This window comes from Brachionichthys hirsutus, chromosome 19 (assembly GCF_040956055.1).
Source record: "Brachionichthys hirsutus isolate HB-005 chromosome 19, CSIRO-AGI_Bhir_v1, whole genome shotgun sequence".
NCBI classification, from domain to species: domain Eukaryota; kingdom Metazoa; phylum Chordata; class Actinopteri; order Lophiiformes; family Brachionichthyidae; genus Brachionichthys; species Brachionichthys hirsutus.
Window position 1 is genome coordinate 6,436,874 of NC_090915.1, and position 15,939 is coordinate 6,452,812.

Consider the following 15,939-nt stretch of genomic DNA (forward strand, 5'->3'; position numbering starts at 1 on the left):
CTTCCACTCGGAGAGATTGATTAAATCCCAGCCCGGAAATAAGGGAGTACATTTTTTTTTTTACTGAGAGTAGCCTGCAACCTGCAGCAGTATTTCAGCAGAAGAAGTGTGCTTTTGTTGCATGATATAAAAGATTGAATACAAAGTCCTTCAAATAGGCATGTTCCAATCCACAGGGTTTACGACCATGAGATAAGAAAGTCCACAGATCAAGGATGGGCTACCATAATCACCTGACAAGGCCCAATTGCATGTTCATGGTTTAAAGCCTATTTGATAGTATAACATATTTCAGAATCAGCTGCAGTAAATCTGGAGTGAATCCAATCTCTGCTCCCAGTCCAAGCGTTTGCTCCAGGTTCTCAAAAAGAGTGGCCAACTCAACAGACTGAGAGAAAGCAGCCATGGCTACACATCCAGCCACTCCCCAGATCAACACAGCTGAAGGACAAGTATTCAGACGGAGCCAGAAGGCGGCACACCCCTCCTGTAAAGACATCCTTAATAGGAGTCCAAAGTAAATACGTTTAGAATTCAGACTCAAGCAATCAATATAATTCTGTACCTTAATCCAACAGGCCGTGACAAACTGAAGTTCCGTGGTACCGAGGAATCAGTTTAAAAGGCTAAAACTAGGACGGAGGGACAGACCTGCAGGGAGGACACATATACTTAGACACGTATAACCTTGGGACATACACAAGTGTGTATAAATATTTGTAATCATTGTGTGAATTGTCGACCAAGGGATGTCTAAGTCGACACATAGAGGCCGCAATAGGATGTCATCGTCCTATTACATTCTCACTCCAGACAGTAGGTGGCGGTAATGTGTCGAGAAGAAAGATAAGTACTAGGAGTAGAAGAAAACGAAGAAGGGCACGAAGAAGAGTGACGTTTGGAAATGTTTTGAATGAGATGCTTTTGGACCAAGACAACGGTGGCAAGTATCTTTTTTTGTTTGTTTATGAGTGATTTAGATATCTATAAAGAATAATTATAACATTGACAACATTATAACATTCTCTGACCAGCCTGCTAACAGGCTTCATGCTAGATCTCCTCATGTCTTAAAGGGTGGCTTTTGGTAAACAAACACTGGCTAAATAAATACATTGCGACACCCCGCCACAATAAACTGATACTTATGTCACTATTCCGTAATAATGACGCAGTAAGTCAGTCCTAATTGCGTAGTGGAAATGTCAGAACAATATGGTGAAATCCTGATAAATATTATAAACACAATAGAACCAGACATTATGATGTAATGATGATGTCGTTTATTAATCAGACCAGCGCTGTTAGCATTATTTATGTTTAGACTGTAGGTTTTGAAGTGTTCAGTTTAAATTATTTTTAATTATTCTATGTCATCCCAAAATAACAGCAAACTGTGTCTTTTGTCTTTTTTAAGTGATGTCAAAGCCCACCTTGTCTGTCCTCTATGGGAGCCAGTCGGGGACAGCCCAGGACACAGCCCAGAGAATTGGACGGCAGGCACAGAGAAGACATCTTCAAGTTCAAGTGTTGCCTCTTGATTCATACAATGTGGTGAGTGTGGATGAGGTCGGGCTCTGAACATTTCTCACTGCACTTGCAGATGCAGGGTTTGCGTCCTCTGCAATGATGTGTGATTTTTTTTGGATGTGTTGGTTTTGTGTACAACGTCCGTGCATTGAATTAAAGTCCCGTTCCCTTCTCGTCAAACAGGCAAACTTGATCTCAGAGCCTCTGGTGGTTTTTGTTTGTTCCACCACTGGCCAAGGAGACCCTCCAGACAACATGAAGGTAAAAAGAAATTGATTCTTTCAATTAAAAAATACCAACTAGATTATACAATTATCTGTCAGAGTATTGCACCAATATCCAACTCCATGAATTAGTCACGTGATCTGGACGTGGAACAAGGCTTTGAACGTCATCTCTGATGCCGTTGGACTCCAAACATGCTTCAAAGTATTTGCTTACAAACATAGAAAGCATAACCTGGAGATAGGCAATCGGACTATAGCTTTTTCTTTTGTGTGTCTCTCATTCTGCCGTCTTCAAAGAACTTCTGGAGGTTCATCTTTAAGAGGTCTTTGCCTGTGAACGCTCTGAGTAACGTGGACTGTACCATTCTTGGCCTGGGGGACTCCTCCTACCCAAAGTCAGTGCTTTTCTCAGTATTCATTCAGAGTGATCTTTGTTTTTCACAAAACCATTCACCACATTTGTTTGCAGGTTCAATTTTGTGGCTAAGAAACTTCACAAGCGCCTTCTTCATCTCGGTGCCAGTATGCTGCTTCCTGTCGGGCTTGCAGATGACCAGCATGACCTGGGGTGAGGAACCCCCCCACGTGTGAAGGACTGGAAGTCACGGCATAAAGATCAGAATTTAGATTGATTTCAAGGAATTTAATCATGTTTTTCTGCCACATTTTTATAGAATGTTTGTACAAATTGGCTTAAGGACAGTAATTCTAATAATGATAATCTGTGTGATTCAGTTCAGATGCTGTGATTGATCCGTGGCTCGCTGCATTCTGGGAGAAAGTGTTGACTCTCTATCCATCTCTGGTTGATGTGATTCCACTGAGTGAAGATGAGCTGTGAGTACCGACTTCCTTTGGGACAGGATGTCTTCATTGGTCTCATTCAGCGTTCGTTCTGGTGTGTTTTGTGTTTTCGTCCTGATTGGTCAGATGGTTTTCTCCTTGTTTCTTGTGGCAGGCTCCCTCCAACGTACACGTTCCACTTCCTGGATAGCGTGAAGGAAAAGTCACAGGACAGGGTCATTTTTCACACGGAGCAAAACGTCCCCTCCAAGTCGAGCCCCTTTCCTTCTAGACTTTTGTCCAATAGGAGAGTCACGGACAAGTCGCACTTTCAGGATGTGCGTCTCATTGAATTTGACATCACTGGGTCCAAAATGGAGTAAGTCCGCTGGACCTCTCTGCACTTCACCATATAGGATCAAATCTGGCTCTGGCAACGGTTTGCCTTGTTCACACATGTTGTGTTTCTAACAGCTGTGACTTTCCATCCCTGCAGAGAGACAGTTACTAACCAAGCAAACTCCAGTTCAACCTAAATTTGCATACGACTAATATTCTAGAATGATGTGCTTCTGTTTTTTTAAACCTAATTTCCCACTGTTTAGACCCACGTTTGATTTTCAGGGTAATGAGCCGTGCTCCCGTATAGGACGACCAAACGCTTGGCCATTTGTTTAAAATAACTTTAACGGAGCCTGTTCAAGGCAGGACTATTTATTGGACTGTAATTTTCTGTATAAAGCTTGTGGCGGTCAAATTATACCGGTTGTTCTTTTGCATGTAAAATCGATGCGGAATAGGTCTGATGTTGATGGTGGCGTTGCTGTGTAGGTTTTCTGCGGGTGATGTTGTGATGCTGTACCCTCTCAATGCAGTCGAAGATGTAAAGCAGTTCTGCCAGCTGCTGAAATTGGATCCGGAAGCCACGTTCACTTTAAAGACAACAGGAAACGCTGCAGGTATGCAAAAGAACAACCGGTATAATTTGTGTGCAACTGCAATGATGAAATGGGTGTCGTCTGAATAATAATGAAATTAATTTTGTGCTTGCTTGATCCATGTAACCGTCGTGTTAGTTCAAATAGAATTATCTTGCTTGGGTACAATACATGAGCACAAAATTAAAGTGCATCTTCTCAGTTCCATCGAGGCTTCCTCAGCCTTGCAGCGTGTTCCACTTGGCGGAGAGCTACTTGGACGTCACAGCAGTGCCTCGTCGCTCCTTCTTTGAGCTTCTGTCTTCCTTTGCCACCAATGACCTCGAGAAGGAGAAGCTGCTGGAGTTCAGCTCAGCAGGAGGGCAGGAAGAGCTGCACGGCTATTGCAACCGACTCAGACGCACAGCACTGGAGGTGATGCTCGGGTTTAGAGTCAGTGCCGGGCCATAATGTTCCTCATCTCAGAGAAATATACATATTGTGTGTTACAATTATTCAGAATGAAGCTTCAGTTATTTCTTTTTATCTGCTTGTAGAAAATGAGGCAACAAATCTACAGTTTTGTTTTATCACATTTCATTTCAGATTATTGCTGCATATCGAGGTTAAAGTCATCAATGTTTTCTCTTCCTGCTTCCTGCTATAGGTCTTGGCAGATTTCCCCCACACGACAGCAGAACTAAGGGTAGACTATCTCCTTGATCTATTCCCTGAGATCCAGCCTCGATCCTTCTCCATCGCCTCCTCCCTCCAGGTAGTTCCTCAACCGTGACGCCTGCTGCAGGAGCAACTGGGACCAAACACCGTCACTTCGGTTTTCTCTCCACAGGCTCACCCACACAGGATCCAGATCCTGGTAGCTGTGGTTCATTACAAAACCAAGATGCACAAACCTCGACGAGGCCTGTGCTCCACCTGGTTAGCTTCCCTGGACCCCGCACAAGGTTGGCTGTTTGTGTGTGAACGAAAGTAAAGCCCTTTTATTTATGCTCAACATTAAACAACATGTGGGTACATTCTGAGAGAAAGTACAGAGACGACAGATGAAATGGAGAAATACCATTGCGAATGTTTGAAGGGCATTTTAGATCAACTTCAAGCAAGGTATGGCAAATATATAGGGACATAATGTAGAAAATAAAAGTGAAAGCAACTCTCTGTCCTCAAGCCCTGGTGAACCTAGAGGTGTCTTAGAATATGGTCAGTGTTATTTCCACTTTTTAAATTGTATTCATTCATATTATGGCAAATGTTTCTGTCGGCAAATGTTACTTCTGATGTCTGGAGACGCGTGTGGGTGATCCTCTTGTGTTCGTAATGTTTTTTCAGCTCAGCTTAATGTTCCTTTGTGGGTTAAGAAGGGAAGTCTGACGCTCCCCACAGACGGGGACACCCCAGCGATAATGGTTGGACCTGGAACAGGAGTGGCGCCCTTCAGGTCAGCCTTACAAGAAAGGACCGCTCAGGGAAGAAACGGTGAGATATCTGAACGGGGATCTCACTTTGCTTTTCATTTCACGCATCTGACGCGGCACTCCTCTTCCTCTTCCTCGTCTTCCTGCTGTTCAGCCAACGTCCTCTTCTTCGGCTGTCGTTCTGAGTCCAAAGACTTCTACTTCAGATCGGAGTGGGAGACGATGAGGAAGGCTGGAAGCCTGACCCTCTTCACTGCCTTCTCACGAGACCAGGTCTCTGGCTCACACACACACACACACTCACACACGCACACACACACACTCACACACACACACGCACACACACACACACACTCACACACACACAGGAGTTGTAAGCAATGAATAGAAGCTAACTTACACTCTACGCTGGGGTCCATCCTGGATGTGAACCAGCCACCCTCTGGTTCTAAGGCCATGTCTGGGCTACTCCTCTGTTTTGTTAAAAGACGTGACCAGATTTATTACATCTGCATTATTTTCAACTCCACGTAAAGCCAGAACTGAAAGCTGTTTGTTGCTCCGCACGCCGACGACCCGATGCATTTGTGTTTCAGGAGGACAAGGTGTATGTGCAGCACCGAGTGAGGGAGAACGCTGAGCTCCTGTGGGACCTGATTTCCAACAAAAATGGCTGCTTTTACATAGCAGGGTGAGTTTACCTGGTGCATCAACTTTAACCACACCTGAGCATTAAGAATAGGGGGGGATATCACACGACAGACACGTGGGTGTTCACCTTGATCTCAAACTGACCTGGACACGGATGCAAACTGGACACCTTTGAGGAAGGGGCGGAGAAGGGGACGTCCAGCCTCGCCATCGCCCACACGTTTATAGCGCTAATTCATTCACCTTCATGCACATAATCCCAGAAGATGCCAGTTTTACTTTATGTTTTTATACTTGTTAATGCCTCTTGCTAAAACACAATTTCCCAATAGTGTATCTATTGCTTATTGTTTTATACACATTCTTAGAGATTTATAGCTACATATTGCTAAATCTATCATATATCAGTTAAATCCCCCCCCAGGATCTCTGACACTCTTTTGTATGTCATAACAATAAAGCTGCGACGAGACACACAGATCCCATGATGCTTAGCAGCGTGCAACGAAACTGAATCTCCTGCTCTGTTCTTTACGGGTTCTGTTTGACTGGACGCGAACGCACACGGACGACCGTGACCGTTTCTGTTTCTACGCAGCAACGCCAGGCAGATGCCAGCCAGCGTGAGCGACTCTCTGAAAGAGGTTTTCCAGCAGGAGGGGGGAATGTCTGCCGAGCACGCCGAGCAGACGCTTGCGGCCATGGAGAGGTCGGGCCGATTCCAAAGTGAGACGTGGTCCTGATCACCCCGACCGCACCCCCAGGAGTCTTCAGAGAGAGGAAGTCGTCGCTCTGCATGTTATATCGTGTGTGATGGAATAACCTGCTCTCAAAGAGCGACCGACTGTCTTTTTATAAACTTTGGATACATTTTATCCTCTTGTTCTATCATTTCTTTGTCATATATGTTGATCACACAAACCCCATTGCAGCTCCCCCTAAGTGACGAGGTCACGACCTTTGACCACCTGGCAAACAAATAATAAAACTGGCTTTTCTTTTAGGATGAAAACTTTCAACTCGGCTGTATTCACAGGAATGGATTTTGTTGACTGAAGGTGATTCACAAAGTAATTTATTTGCTGACTAATCTAATTATATTTATTCTTAAGTAAATGTCTTCAGCTATACTGGTGAGGTATTAGCTGTTCAGAAAGCTCTGAAAACAGTATTGATTGAGATGATGTCAGTTAAAACTGATAGAATATCTTTGGAAAACGAGCAGAATAATCTGTGACCAGTGCAGATTTCACTACAGATTTATTGTATAATCTGTAAAATCATCCAAAAATCTTACGGAGATCCACGTCGCTCTGGATTTATTCAACCTTTGAATCCCATCTTCTGTCGAGTTGTGAGAAAGGAGTGAAAACTTGGACCTCGTTTACGTCAATAAAACACAACATTAAATATGAGTCATCAAAATGTTCTCCTGAGGCCAGCGCATTTAATGGAAATATTTTCACTTGTCCTCTTCCACGGGGGGGGGGGGGGGGGGGGCAGTCTATCTAAGAGCCAGCGAATGAACCTGGTAGATCTCCTTTGGGAAGTTCTTCTGTTGCTCCTCGTGGAGGATGCGGAGACCCGCGCTGTGAACCAGACCGTGAACCGTTTTCAGGTCTCGGCAGACGCTGCTGTCCACCTCGTCGGGGACCACGCCCTCGAAGGACACGTTGTCCTTGATTATGATGAGTCCGTTGGGCCGCAGGGCTTTCTGGCAGCGGCGCAGGAACTCCACCAGGTGGTCGTCCGTCAGGTGTCCTGGGGAGGGGAAATGTGGGTTAAACGCGGAACACGGCAGCTTTCACCTGATCGATGCGTTCAGCGGCGCCGATTAACGCAGACTAACCGATCACCCACTGGATCCATATGACATCATAGCGGCCGCTCGCCGGGACGAAGTCCTGCAGGCCTTCGCAGATGTAGTTCCCCACTTTCTTGCCGTCTTCTCCCAGGTACACCCTGGCTTTGTCCAGGAATCCCTGCGTCACGTCCACCAGGTCCACGGTGCCGAACAGCGGCAGCAGCAGCCGCTTGGCGATCCTGCCGATGCCGGCGCCGCAGTCCAGAGCGCAGCCGGTGCTCGTCTTCCCCTCCTCCTCCTGCAGGTCAGAGGCGCAAACTCACTGACGTGTTCCTCAAACTACACACGCGCACACACACACTGATTACATTTAAACATGTTACTGCCGTCTGACGCTTTCAGACGTTTTCTTACACCGAGGAACTTCTTCAGGAAGGCTTTGGACCCATTGATGTCGATGCTGGAGATGCTGCTGTAGCCCCCCAGCATGCCATCCACCGTGGGGGGGACCTCTTTCCAGTAGACCTCTGCGTTCGAGTAGAAGGTCGTCTCATCTTCCGCGATGTCCCCCATCCTGCTGGGGAGCCCACAGAGAACGTCGCTCATTCCGCAGGGAGACGCGAACAAACACGCTTCTGCGGTTTGATATTATTCCGCGTTAACGGAGTCGTCTGCACCGACAGCAAGCCGATGGACGCCCCAAGAAACATGTCGAGGATTTCCTTCTTTTTAATTTAGATAAATAAGATAAAGGTAAAATGAGATTGTCGTCATTCGCAGCTCCATTCCACACGTGAATGTACTGACATCATGCCGCCTGCGGTGCTTTCTCCGCTGCTATAAATAGTTCTCTGTATTTAGGGGGCAGCTGCTCTGGCTGCTGGTCGGTTCTCTTGTCTTCAGGCCGCTTCCTGTACCGGATTCGCCTGTTTTCACCCCAAAGGTCAAAATAAACTGGCTAAAAACAACCAGGACGACGTTCAAACGAGTCTTTGAAGTAACTTGTGCCGTTTGACGTGGATTCTGCGCGTCGTGGAAGTCGACTCGTGAGGCCATGCGTGGTGCTAAAGCTAGATGCTGCCATTTAAGCCGGACAGCTAGTTAGCCGCCGATAACCTGCTCCCGGGTACAACTAACTAGCTGGTGTTTCCTAAACACGAAGAGGTTATTGTTTACTAACCTGGTTCGTGTCCACGCCACGTCCCATTGGGCAGAAGAAACGCCCTCGGTGTCACAGACTCATTTTTCTATTTGGGGCCATCGCGGCGCGCGCGCCTACGTCATTTCCTTATTTGGTTTCGAGGAACGACCACAGCGCCCCCCGGTGGCTGACGTCCTAAAAATAATCACAAAACGCTGTTGTCTCCGTTTTTTGGTCAAAAACTGGTGTTTTTGGTGAAAGCAGCCAATGTTCTACTATGATTACAAAAAAACTGAAAAAGGTAGAGTCTATTCTTTCTTTTGGTAGTTTCGTATTTTTTTTTGTTTCATGTTTACAGTCGTAGAACATAATATTCAGGGTCTTGAAAGATCGGTCCAAATGCTCTAAAACCTCTGGCAAGTATCTTTGCTCTGAAAATAGGTGTCAGTCAATAAGTTAAAATGACTTCCTTACAAGGTGTTAACTTACACAACCTAAGCAATTGACAATGAGACAGATGAAGACCTGATCGGTCTCCTTCTTTACCCATAAGGCGTGAGGAGAGGGAGACAGACTGGAAAACATAAAGACAAAGAACCTGAGAGAGCTGCAGCGTGAGCAGACAGACAGATAATGGCGGCTCTTTGTAGTTCTATCCCAGTCTTACTGAAAAGCTGTCAACAATGCGCTCAGCGCTGAAATTAGATATTGATCCTTCCATCACCTCTTCTCCTTCCTGTCTATTGTTTTGGGAATGCACATTTTCCCTTCTGGTGATTCCTTCTCTTTGCCTCTTTTTCCTCTATGAAATTAATCTGAATTGCTCGTCTTGTCACCAGTCTTGCTGTCATCACTTATTCCACTATGGATGAGATGTTTGCTACCTTGAAGTTCAGGGTTAGGGTCAGATGGCAGCAGGGTGACCGATCTGTGGCTGCTTCTGTACAGTAGATGGCTGGTTGTAATCATTAAATCGTGATAATGTACAATCCATACAATTTCATAATGATTACAGCCAGCATTTATTCTAAGGCTCCTCTGTAAAAGCTAAGAACAACCTGACAAAGCAATCTCCCAAGTTTCCCTGTGAAGTCAAAGTCGACAATTAACATTTGGAGGTAGGCGTTATTTTAAAGATGCATGAAGTACAGTCAGAATCCGCATTCTCAATTACTATAATAATCGAGTACTCATCACATCACTTTTATGAATGCTAAACAGAAATGGAACTGCCTTGCCTTTCCTCCTATCCTCTCCGGGTTCACCTTTGCTCATTACATCTGGTTTTTTCCCCTCTGTTGCTAGGCAACAGGCAGGAAGAACATAACTTACAGATGTCAGCATCACAGGAAGAGCTTGCAGGAAGACGAAACATCAAACGGATGCTCTACGGAAGAGCTACAGTATTACCCAAGAGCCAGAACACTGTCATTTCTTTCTCAGCACGCTCTTCAAGTCATCCTGGATGGGTGTCGAGAAGAAGGCTGCACAGAACACCTACTTACATATTGATACATGATAGTTACAAATCAATGATTGATATCAAACTCCTTATGAATGTAATGTTAAATGTAGAAGTCAGAGAACTGTCGACTCAGTTGACAATTCTGTCTTACATTATTCTTTACTACGGTAAGTTTATTCTTTAATGGTATATCCATTCGCTGGAGAGGGGCCAGTGCATCTCCATCATACATTATATATATGGCAGTTGTGGCTCGGTGCATTTGAGCATCCCATCCCAACTGTAACCATTGATTGCTGTCTATCGCTCGGGCACAATGATTTAACTGAACAGGCTTCTCAGCTCCAAAGCTAATTAGTAATCTGTAGTTTCTGTCGTTCATTTGGGAGGCTGAAACATGTTGAGTTGCAAAAATACATGTTTCATCTTCAGTATTGTTCAAGCAGAGTATTAACTCAACGCAGTGCAAGCATGATCTACAGTCACAATAAAATATTCTTCCTCTTTCGGCTCGTCCCGTCAGCAAATCAACCTTCTAGTCGATTGCAGGCTCAATTGTGGCAAAGTTTGACGCCGGATGCCATCCCTGCTAGATAAATACCAGACCTTTCTGTACTGTGTGTATCACCATATAGCAGTCAGAGGAGGACGTGGCTGCGTGTGTGTGTGTGTGTGTGTGTGTGTGCATACTAATCTGTTAAAGCAGCAGCTGCGTGGTTTATGATTTATCGCCTTTCGGTAATGCGGCCCATTTTCATTGCAACTAAAATGCATCCTTATCTCTCTGCAGCTCTCTTTCTCCGTGCTCTTCTTGTGATTCCTGTTTTCTTCCTTATGACAAACACACAAACAGCATCCTCTCCTGCTCCCTGCAACCTCCACTGCCTTTCCACTGTGCCTCGCAGATGAAACACGCAGCCTGCCAGTTTCTCATATTTCTTGGCAGCAACGTGGATCGCTACACTTCCTTGGGATCTGGAAAAAAAAAACCCCACAGCAATGAAGAGGGAAGGGAGAAAAAGAAGAGAAGAAGACTGGATCAGCTAAACCGCCCACCAGTTCTGGGGTAATGAAAAACATCACGTGGGGGGGGAATATTTAGTCTGCATCATCACCATCATCAAGATGCACGGAGTCATTACGATGATTTCCATCCCACTCCCGTTTTTGTTGACCTTGTCTGGAATGTCTGGAATGTTCCCAGACAAGTTGTATTATCACAGTTAAGTAGATGAACTTGATTGCGTGCAGGGAGGTGAAAGCTCTGAAATGACAGGAAAACACTCAAAATGAATACAATCAAAAGGAAAGTTACGTTAGGAAAGAACAGCAAATATTTAATAGTCCACATTGAATTCTATTAAAATTCATTTCTGTGGGGTGGTATTGATTTTTACACCTCTTCTGTATGATTTAACAAGCTTAGGGGGTCGGGGAACAGACACCATCTCTATGGGGTTTTTTTTGGGGGGGGGGGGGGACTGACCTAAAGGATGCTCGGAGACGTGTTTAGGATGACGTCTCCGTCTCCTGGTCCTGACACTCGGTTTTCCCGAGAATGTCTCCCAGGTGTCTGTGAAGTCCACGCTGTTTCGTGGACAGCACCTGGAAAGCCAGCACTGGAATGGCCAGATTGGGCAGGGTTAGACAGAAGCTGAGCATGCTTTGAGACGAAGCTGGAGGCTGCAGCTCCCTCAGTTAGCTGGGGACACACAGAGACAGGAAGACAGAGGGGACATGATGCTACACAATGGCAGCGCTTGCTTTCTTCATCGCCTGCCGACGAACCGGCATCTTTGCTGCGCTAGATGCATGAAGTCGCCCTTTTACATTGCAGCATTGCCATGGTGACTGGAATCTGAGTAATCATTTGTGCAATGACCTCTATTCTCCAGTGGGAGGATGGAGAGATGGGAGAACGGAGGGGGAGGGGGAGGGAAGGAGGCAGCAGAGCAAAGCAGCAAGGAACCAGACAGAAACAAAAGGAATACAGAAAACAGACCTCGTAGCAGAAAGGAAAGAATTATAGAGAACTAACTCTCAAAAAGAGGTAGAATTTAAAGAAAAAGTGGAATTCAGAAGGTGTAACTGAGACAATATAACAAAATAATAATACAAAGGGTTTTCAGACGATGAACGAGTAGCTGTGCTGTGTTCATCATATTCCACTGCACCCAAGTTTACAACTTATTCCCGTATCTCATCCTTAATTAAACAAACCTTGGGGGGGGGGGGGGGGGGGGGGGGGTGCCACTTCTGTAGTTGCACTGTGAAAGCAGTAGAAACGCTGCCCGACTCCACAATGAGAATATGGGAATAGTAACAGAGCATTCATCACACGGGGCATAAAACTAATGCTGCACTGGCCTCTGCAGGTTGAACGGGTTATTGCACTCGCTGAGCACACCTGAACCTCTGATCAGACCTGCAGGGGTCACTGCAACAAAACTCCACACAGAAAGGACTCAAACCCAGGACCTTCTTGCTGTGAGGCCGCAGTGCTACCCACTGCGCCGCCTGTGTGTAATCTATAGTGTGAAAAAGGATTTACTCACTGAGGGCTAAACAAGTTATCTCATCAATAACACAGTGAATTCATCAAACATCATTTTGATTGTAGATTTTTGTGAAATTGTGTTTGAGGAGAAATGTTTTAATAGATGACAGTTTGAAATTGTGTCTTTCTATTGGACATAAAAGCTGTTACCATAAAATATATGAAATGAGAGAATATTTGTTTGTGATTTGGGTTACCTGAACAGGTATTTTCTGTTTCAGTCCAGATGTCGCATCGTCTCAGCCAAACCTGCTCTTGGGACGTCTTCGGTAAATCAGACAGTCCTAACTTTTGGACGAGTCTGTTCTCAAATTATTTATTTTGACCCATCAGCTGATTTATTCTAAAAAGTCCTCACTGTCATCAAAACAAGCAGCATTTTACCTTGTATGCGCCAAAATAATGATTAAAATCGTAGAGTAACATTTAATATCGAACCAGAATTCCTTTGAGCCTCCATTTTGTGTCATGAATAGAATGTTAATTTTAATTATTGATTACATGACTTGAATAAAAGGAAATAGTTTTACATTGAAAACAAAAAAGTTTGATGATTATTTGCTGGATTAAAAAATAATAATTTGGAGTGAAGCATTAACTCCCGATAGTAGTTAGTTAGTTAGTTAGTTAGTTAGTTGGTTGGTTTATCTGAGCGTTCTAATGTTCTCGTTCGGATATTTCTGGGCTCCGTTTGAATAGTTCCGGGGACCCGCCCGGCGCTCATTGGTCGAGAAGGCATTGTTTCCATAGCAGCAGCCTGTCATTCAGCAGCAGAATCCAGGCAGCTGATTGGTGTTTCCCGGAGAGGGTGGGGCCTGCGTCCCGAGGACGTATATCTGCGCGTCCTGGTTCCAAACGCCGTGAAATGATAGCGCTGCTTCCAGGAGGAGACGGCCGGTCCTGGTCCGAATGTTTCCCCACCAGAGGAGACTCGAACCTTTGTTCCGGAGCGAACCGAACCCCGCCGGGATAACGGAGAGTCGCTCGTCCCGTCCCGGAGTGGAGTCACCGTCATGGAATGCGCATTGGACGCGCAGAGCCTGATCTCGTTGTCTTTAATGAAGATCCATAAGTCCAGGACGCAGCGGGGGGGCGTCAGGCTGCACCAGAACCTGCTGGTGTCCTGCGTGCTGCGGAACGCGCGGCAGGTCTACGTCCAGGAGAAGTACGCGGAGATCTACCGGATGCAGCGGTACGAGGAGGCGCCGGGTCCATGGGACGTGGACGTGGACGCGGACGCGGAGGACGAGGAGCGGCTGCGGGCTGCTGCCTGCCACCCAGACGCGGCGCTCGACCGGACGGAGCGCGCGTCCCTCGGAGACGTCGGCAGGGACCCGGGGACGTCCTCCTACCGGAGCTGCTGCGTGGAGACGTCCCGCGGGGCGCACTGTGACAGAACCACGGTGCTGGACCTGGACACGCATGTGGTTACCACCGTGGAGAACCGGTACCTCCACCAGGACTGCTGCTGGGACCCGCTCCAGCCCGCCCAGAGCGCGCAGAGCGCGCAGAGCGCGCAGTCCCCGGCCAGGAAGCGCAAGGTCGAGTCCGGCTGGTGTCCACCCGGCGCGGAGGACGTTCCGGACTTCAGTCCCAAAAGGGCCAAGCGGGAGGACTACTTGTCCCCCCCGGACTGCGGGGACATGTCCAACATCTCCAACCTGATCTCCATCTTCGGCTCGGGCTTCGCGGGGCTGCTGAGCAGACCCGCGGACCTGGAGCAGGTCTGCAGCACGCAGGTCCTGGCGCGTCTCGGGGCGTGGAGCCGCGCCATCGTGGCGTTCTGAACCAGAAACTTTATCAACGGGAGACCCGGTTCCGGTCGGACTTCTTATTTTGTTGTTTTCTCGACGTGTCTGAGAACAAACAAAACGTTCCCGGCATTGATCAGAAGATCTGCTGACGCGCGTTTTTAAATGACCAATCAATAATTAGTGGAAACAGATCAATCACATGTGAAATGTGACGCTGCCCTGACCTCCCTGCCATTGGTCAGCTCGTTAACCCCGCCCAGGGTTCGTGTGATTCCACCTGACCAGGTGTATTAAAACACGCCTCGCTGCGCACAGGTGTGTGTGTGTGTGTGTGTGGCCATTCATTGGTTGCGTCGCCTACTCTGGTTTCTGATTGGATGAACCTGGTTCCCCCTCAAAGGTTCTAATCAGATGTGTTTTTTGCAGGTAAAAGAAGTTGTTTAAATTAGCAGTTCAATGATTCTGCTTTTGGACAGGGGGACAGTGCCATGTCCATCATGTCCATCATGTCCAACGGTCGGGACGGAAGACATATGTATATAAAACACTTTGGATGATGCTGCCTTAAACCCGATTCACACTACAGCTCGCTATGAATGTTAATCCAGTTTCTGTCAGATCAAACTTTGTGTGTTCAGCTATTCATAATTCCAAATGTCTTGGTTTTTGTGAGCTTTTATTATTTTTATTTTATTGTACCGGTATATATATATTTTTTTTAGAGAATGATCTTAGTCCTTTTGTTTTAAAAAGGCAAACTCGTGATTCAGCCGTAACCCGAGACGTCACGCATTCGCCTCATGAGCACTATGTGTACCAAAATCATTCTCTACATATTTGCATTTTTTATTTTTGTGATTAATAAATTGTATATCGCCGGGTAAAACTGTTCCAGAAATATTTGTTACAAATTTATAACCTTAATAAAAAAAAACATAGACCTCGGTCTGAACTGTCGTGGAGCTGTTTATTTCATTGTTACATAAAACACATTTGTAATGGAATCCTTTATAAAATAGATTTTAACCCCCCCCCCGCCCCCCCGAGCTGAACGTGGAGTCTTGTTATCTCTGTTTGGTGCCACTTGGTGGAGTTCTTGAAAACAATGAATGTGCAGTTTGACAGAGCCGAGCCTCCTCAGGATGACCCTCCCCTCACCGGTCCCCACCTCCCTTCTCCTCTTCTCCTCCTCTTCTTCCTCCGGCTGCTGTAAATGGTTACAAAACGTTCCTTCCTTCCTTACACAGATTGTCCTGGTGGGGTCGTAGGACAGCTGCAGCCTATCCCAGCTGACTCCATGGGGACGTGGGTTACACCCTGGACGTGTCGTCAGTCCCTCACACGGCCACACACAAAGACAAAGCCATTTATATCTGTGATGAATTCGGAGTCACAAATCCACCGATTATTGGGCGATGGGAAGAAGCCGGAGAACCCAGAGAAAACCCAGGAGAGTCCCGGCCCTCGGATCGATCCGAACCCCCAACCATCTACCTCAGCCAAACACTGCACCACCATGCCGAACCCACACCATGTATGCAACATGTTCGGAACACGTGCACAAAATAAACTGACTCAGGATACTTAAAATGGTGGATTTGGTTCTCCAAAGACAACAAAGAAAATAATAACGGACCTAAATGAAGTCCTGACCCAAACGTCCATCTTCTGTCT

The 15,939-nt window shown here is 46.3% G+C and overlaps 3 protein-coding genes across 3 annotated transcripts; 2 read left to right on the forward strand and 1 right to left on the reverse strand.

The window, feature by feature from the left end:
• Positions 1–1,419: 1,419 nt before the first annotated feature.
• On the forward strand, positions 1,420–6,648 carry ndor1 (NADPH dependent diflavin oxidoreductase 1). The gene is made up of 14 exons (XM_068752955.1): positions 1,420–1,554; positions 1,714–1,791; positions 2,055–2,152; positions 2,227–2,325; positions 2,493–2,594; positions 2,716–2,919; positions 3,372–3,499; positions 3,681–3,892; positions 4,125–4,232; positions 4,308–4,422; positions 4,808–4,954; positions 5,048–5,166; positions 5,490–5,584; positions 6,143–6,648. The coding sequence occupies exons 1-14, from the start codon at positions 1,420–1,422 to the stop codon at positions 6,285–6,287; spliced, it is 1,785 nt and encodes a 594-aa protein (XP_068609056.1). The 3' UTR covers positions 6,288–6,648.
• A 139-nt stretch (positions 6,649–6,787) lies between these two features.
• On the reverse strand, positions 6,788–8,612 carry ntmt1 (N-terminal Xaa-Pro-Lys N-methyltransferase 1). The gene is made up of 4 exons (XM_068753032.1): positions 8,529–8,612; positions 7,763–7,925; positions 7,394–7,646; positions 6,788–7,305 (listed from the first exon to the last, which is right to left on the reverse strand). Exons 2-4 carry the CDS (start codon positions 7,919–7,921, stop codon positions 7,049–7,051), a joined length of 669 nt encoding a protein of 222 aa, XP_068609133.1. The 5' UTR covers positions 7,922–7,925; positions 8,529–8,612; the 3' UTR covers positions 6,788–7,048.
• Positions 8,613–13,524: 4,912 nt separating this feature from the next.
• On the forward strand, positions 13,525–14,595 carry ier5l (immediate early response 5-like). Its single transcript, XM_068753295.1, has one exon. It carries the CDS (start codon positions 13,525–13,527, stop codon positions 14,296–14,298), a length of 774 nt encoding a protein of 257 aa, XP_068609396.1. The 3' UTR covers positions 14,299–14,595.
• Positions 14,596–15,939: the final 1,344 nt, after the last annotated feature.

What these genes read in the sequence shown, in the direction of transcription:
- ndor1 (XM_068752955.1), top strand. Translation starts at nt 1,420, where the DNA reads ATGTCAAAGCCCACCTTGTCTGTCCTCTATGGGAGCCAGTCGGGGACA. An exon ending in CCACTGAGTGAAGATGAGCT is followed by an intron (nt 2,595 to 2,715) that starts GTGAGTACCGAC and finishes TTCTTGTGGCAG; the next exon opens with GCTCCCTCCAACGTACACGT. An exon ending in ATCACTGGGTCCAAAATGGA is followed by an intron (nt 2,920 to 3,371) that starts GTAAGTCCGCTG and finishes GTTGCTGTGTAG; the next exon opens with GTTTTCTGCGGGTGATGTTG.
- ntmt1 (XM_068753032.1), bottom strand. Translation starts at nt 7,921, where the DNA reads ATGGGGGACATCGCGGAAGATGAGACGACCTTCTACTCGAACGCAGAG. An exon ending in TCCTGAAGAAGTTCCTCGGT is followed by an intron (nt 7,647 to 7,762) that starts GTAAGAAAACGT and finishes TCTGACCTGCAG; the next exon opens with GAGGAGGAGGGGAAGACGAG. An exon ending in ATGGATCCAGTGGGTGATCG is followed by an intron (nt 7,306 to 7,393) that starts GTTAGTCTGCGT and finishes TCCCCTCCCCAG; the next exon opens with GACACCTGACGGACGACCAC.
- ier5l (XM_068753295.1), top strand. Translation starts at nt 13,525, where the DNA reads ATGGAATGCGCATTGGACGCGCAGAGCCTGATCTCGTTGTCTTTAATG.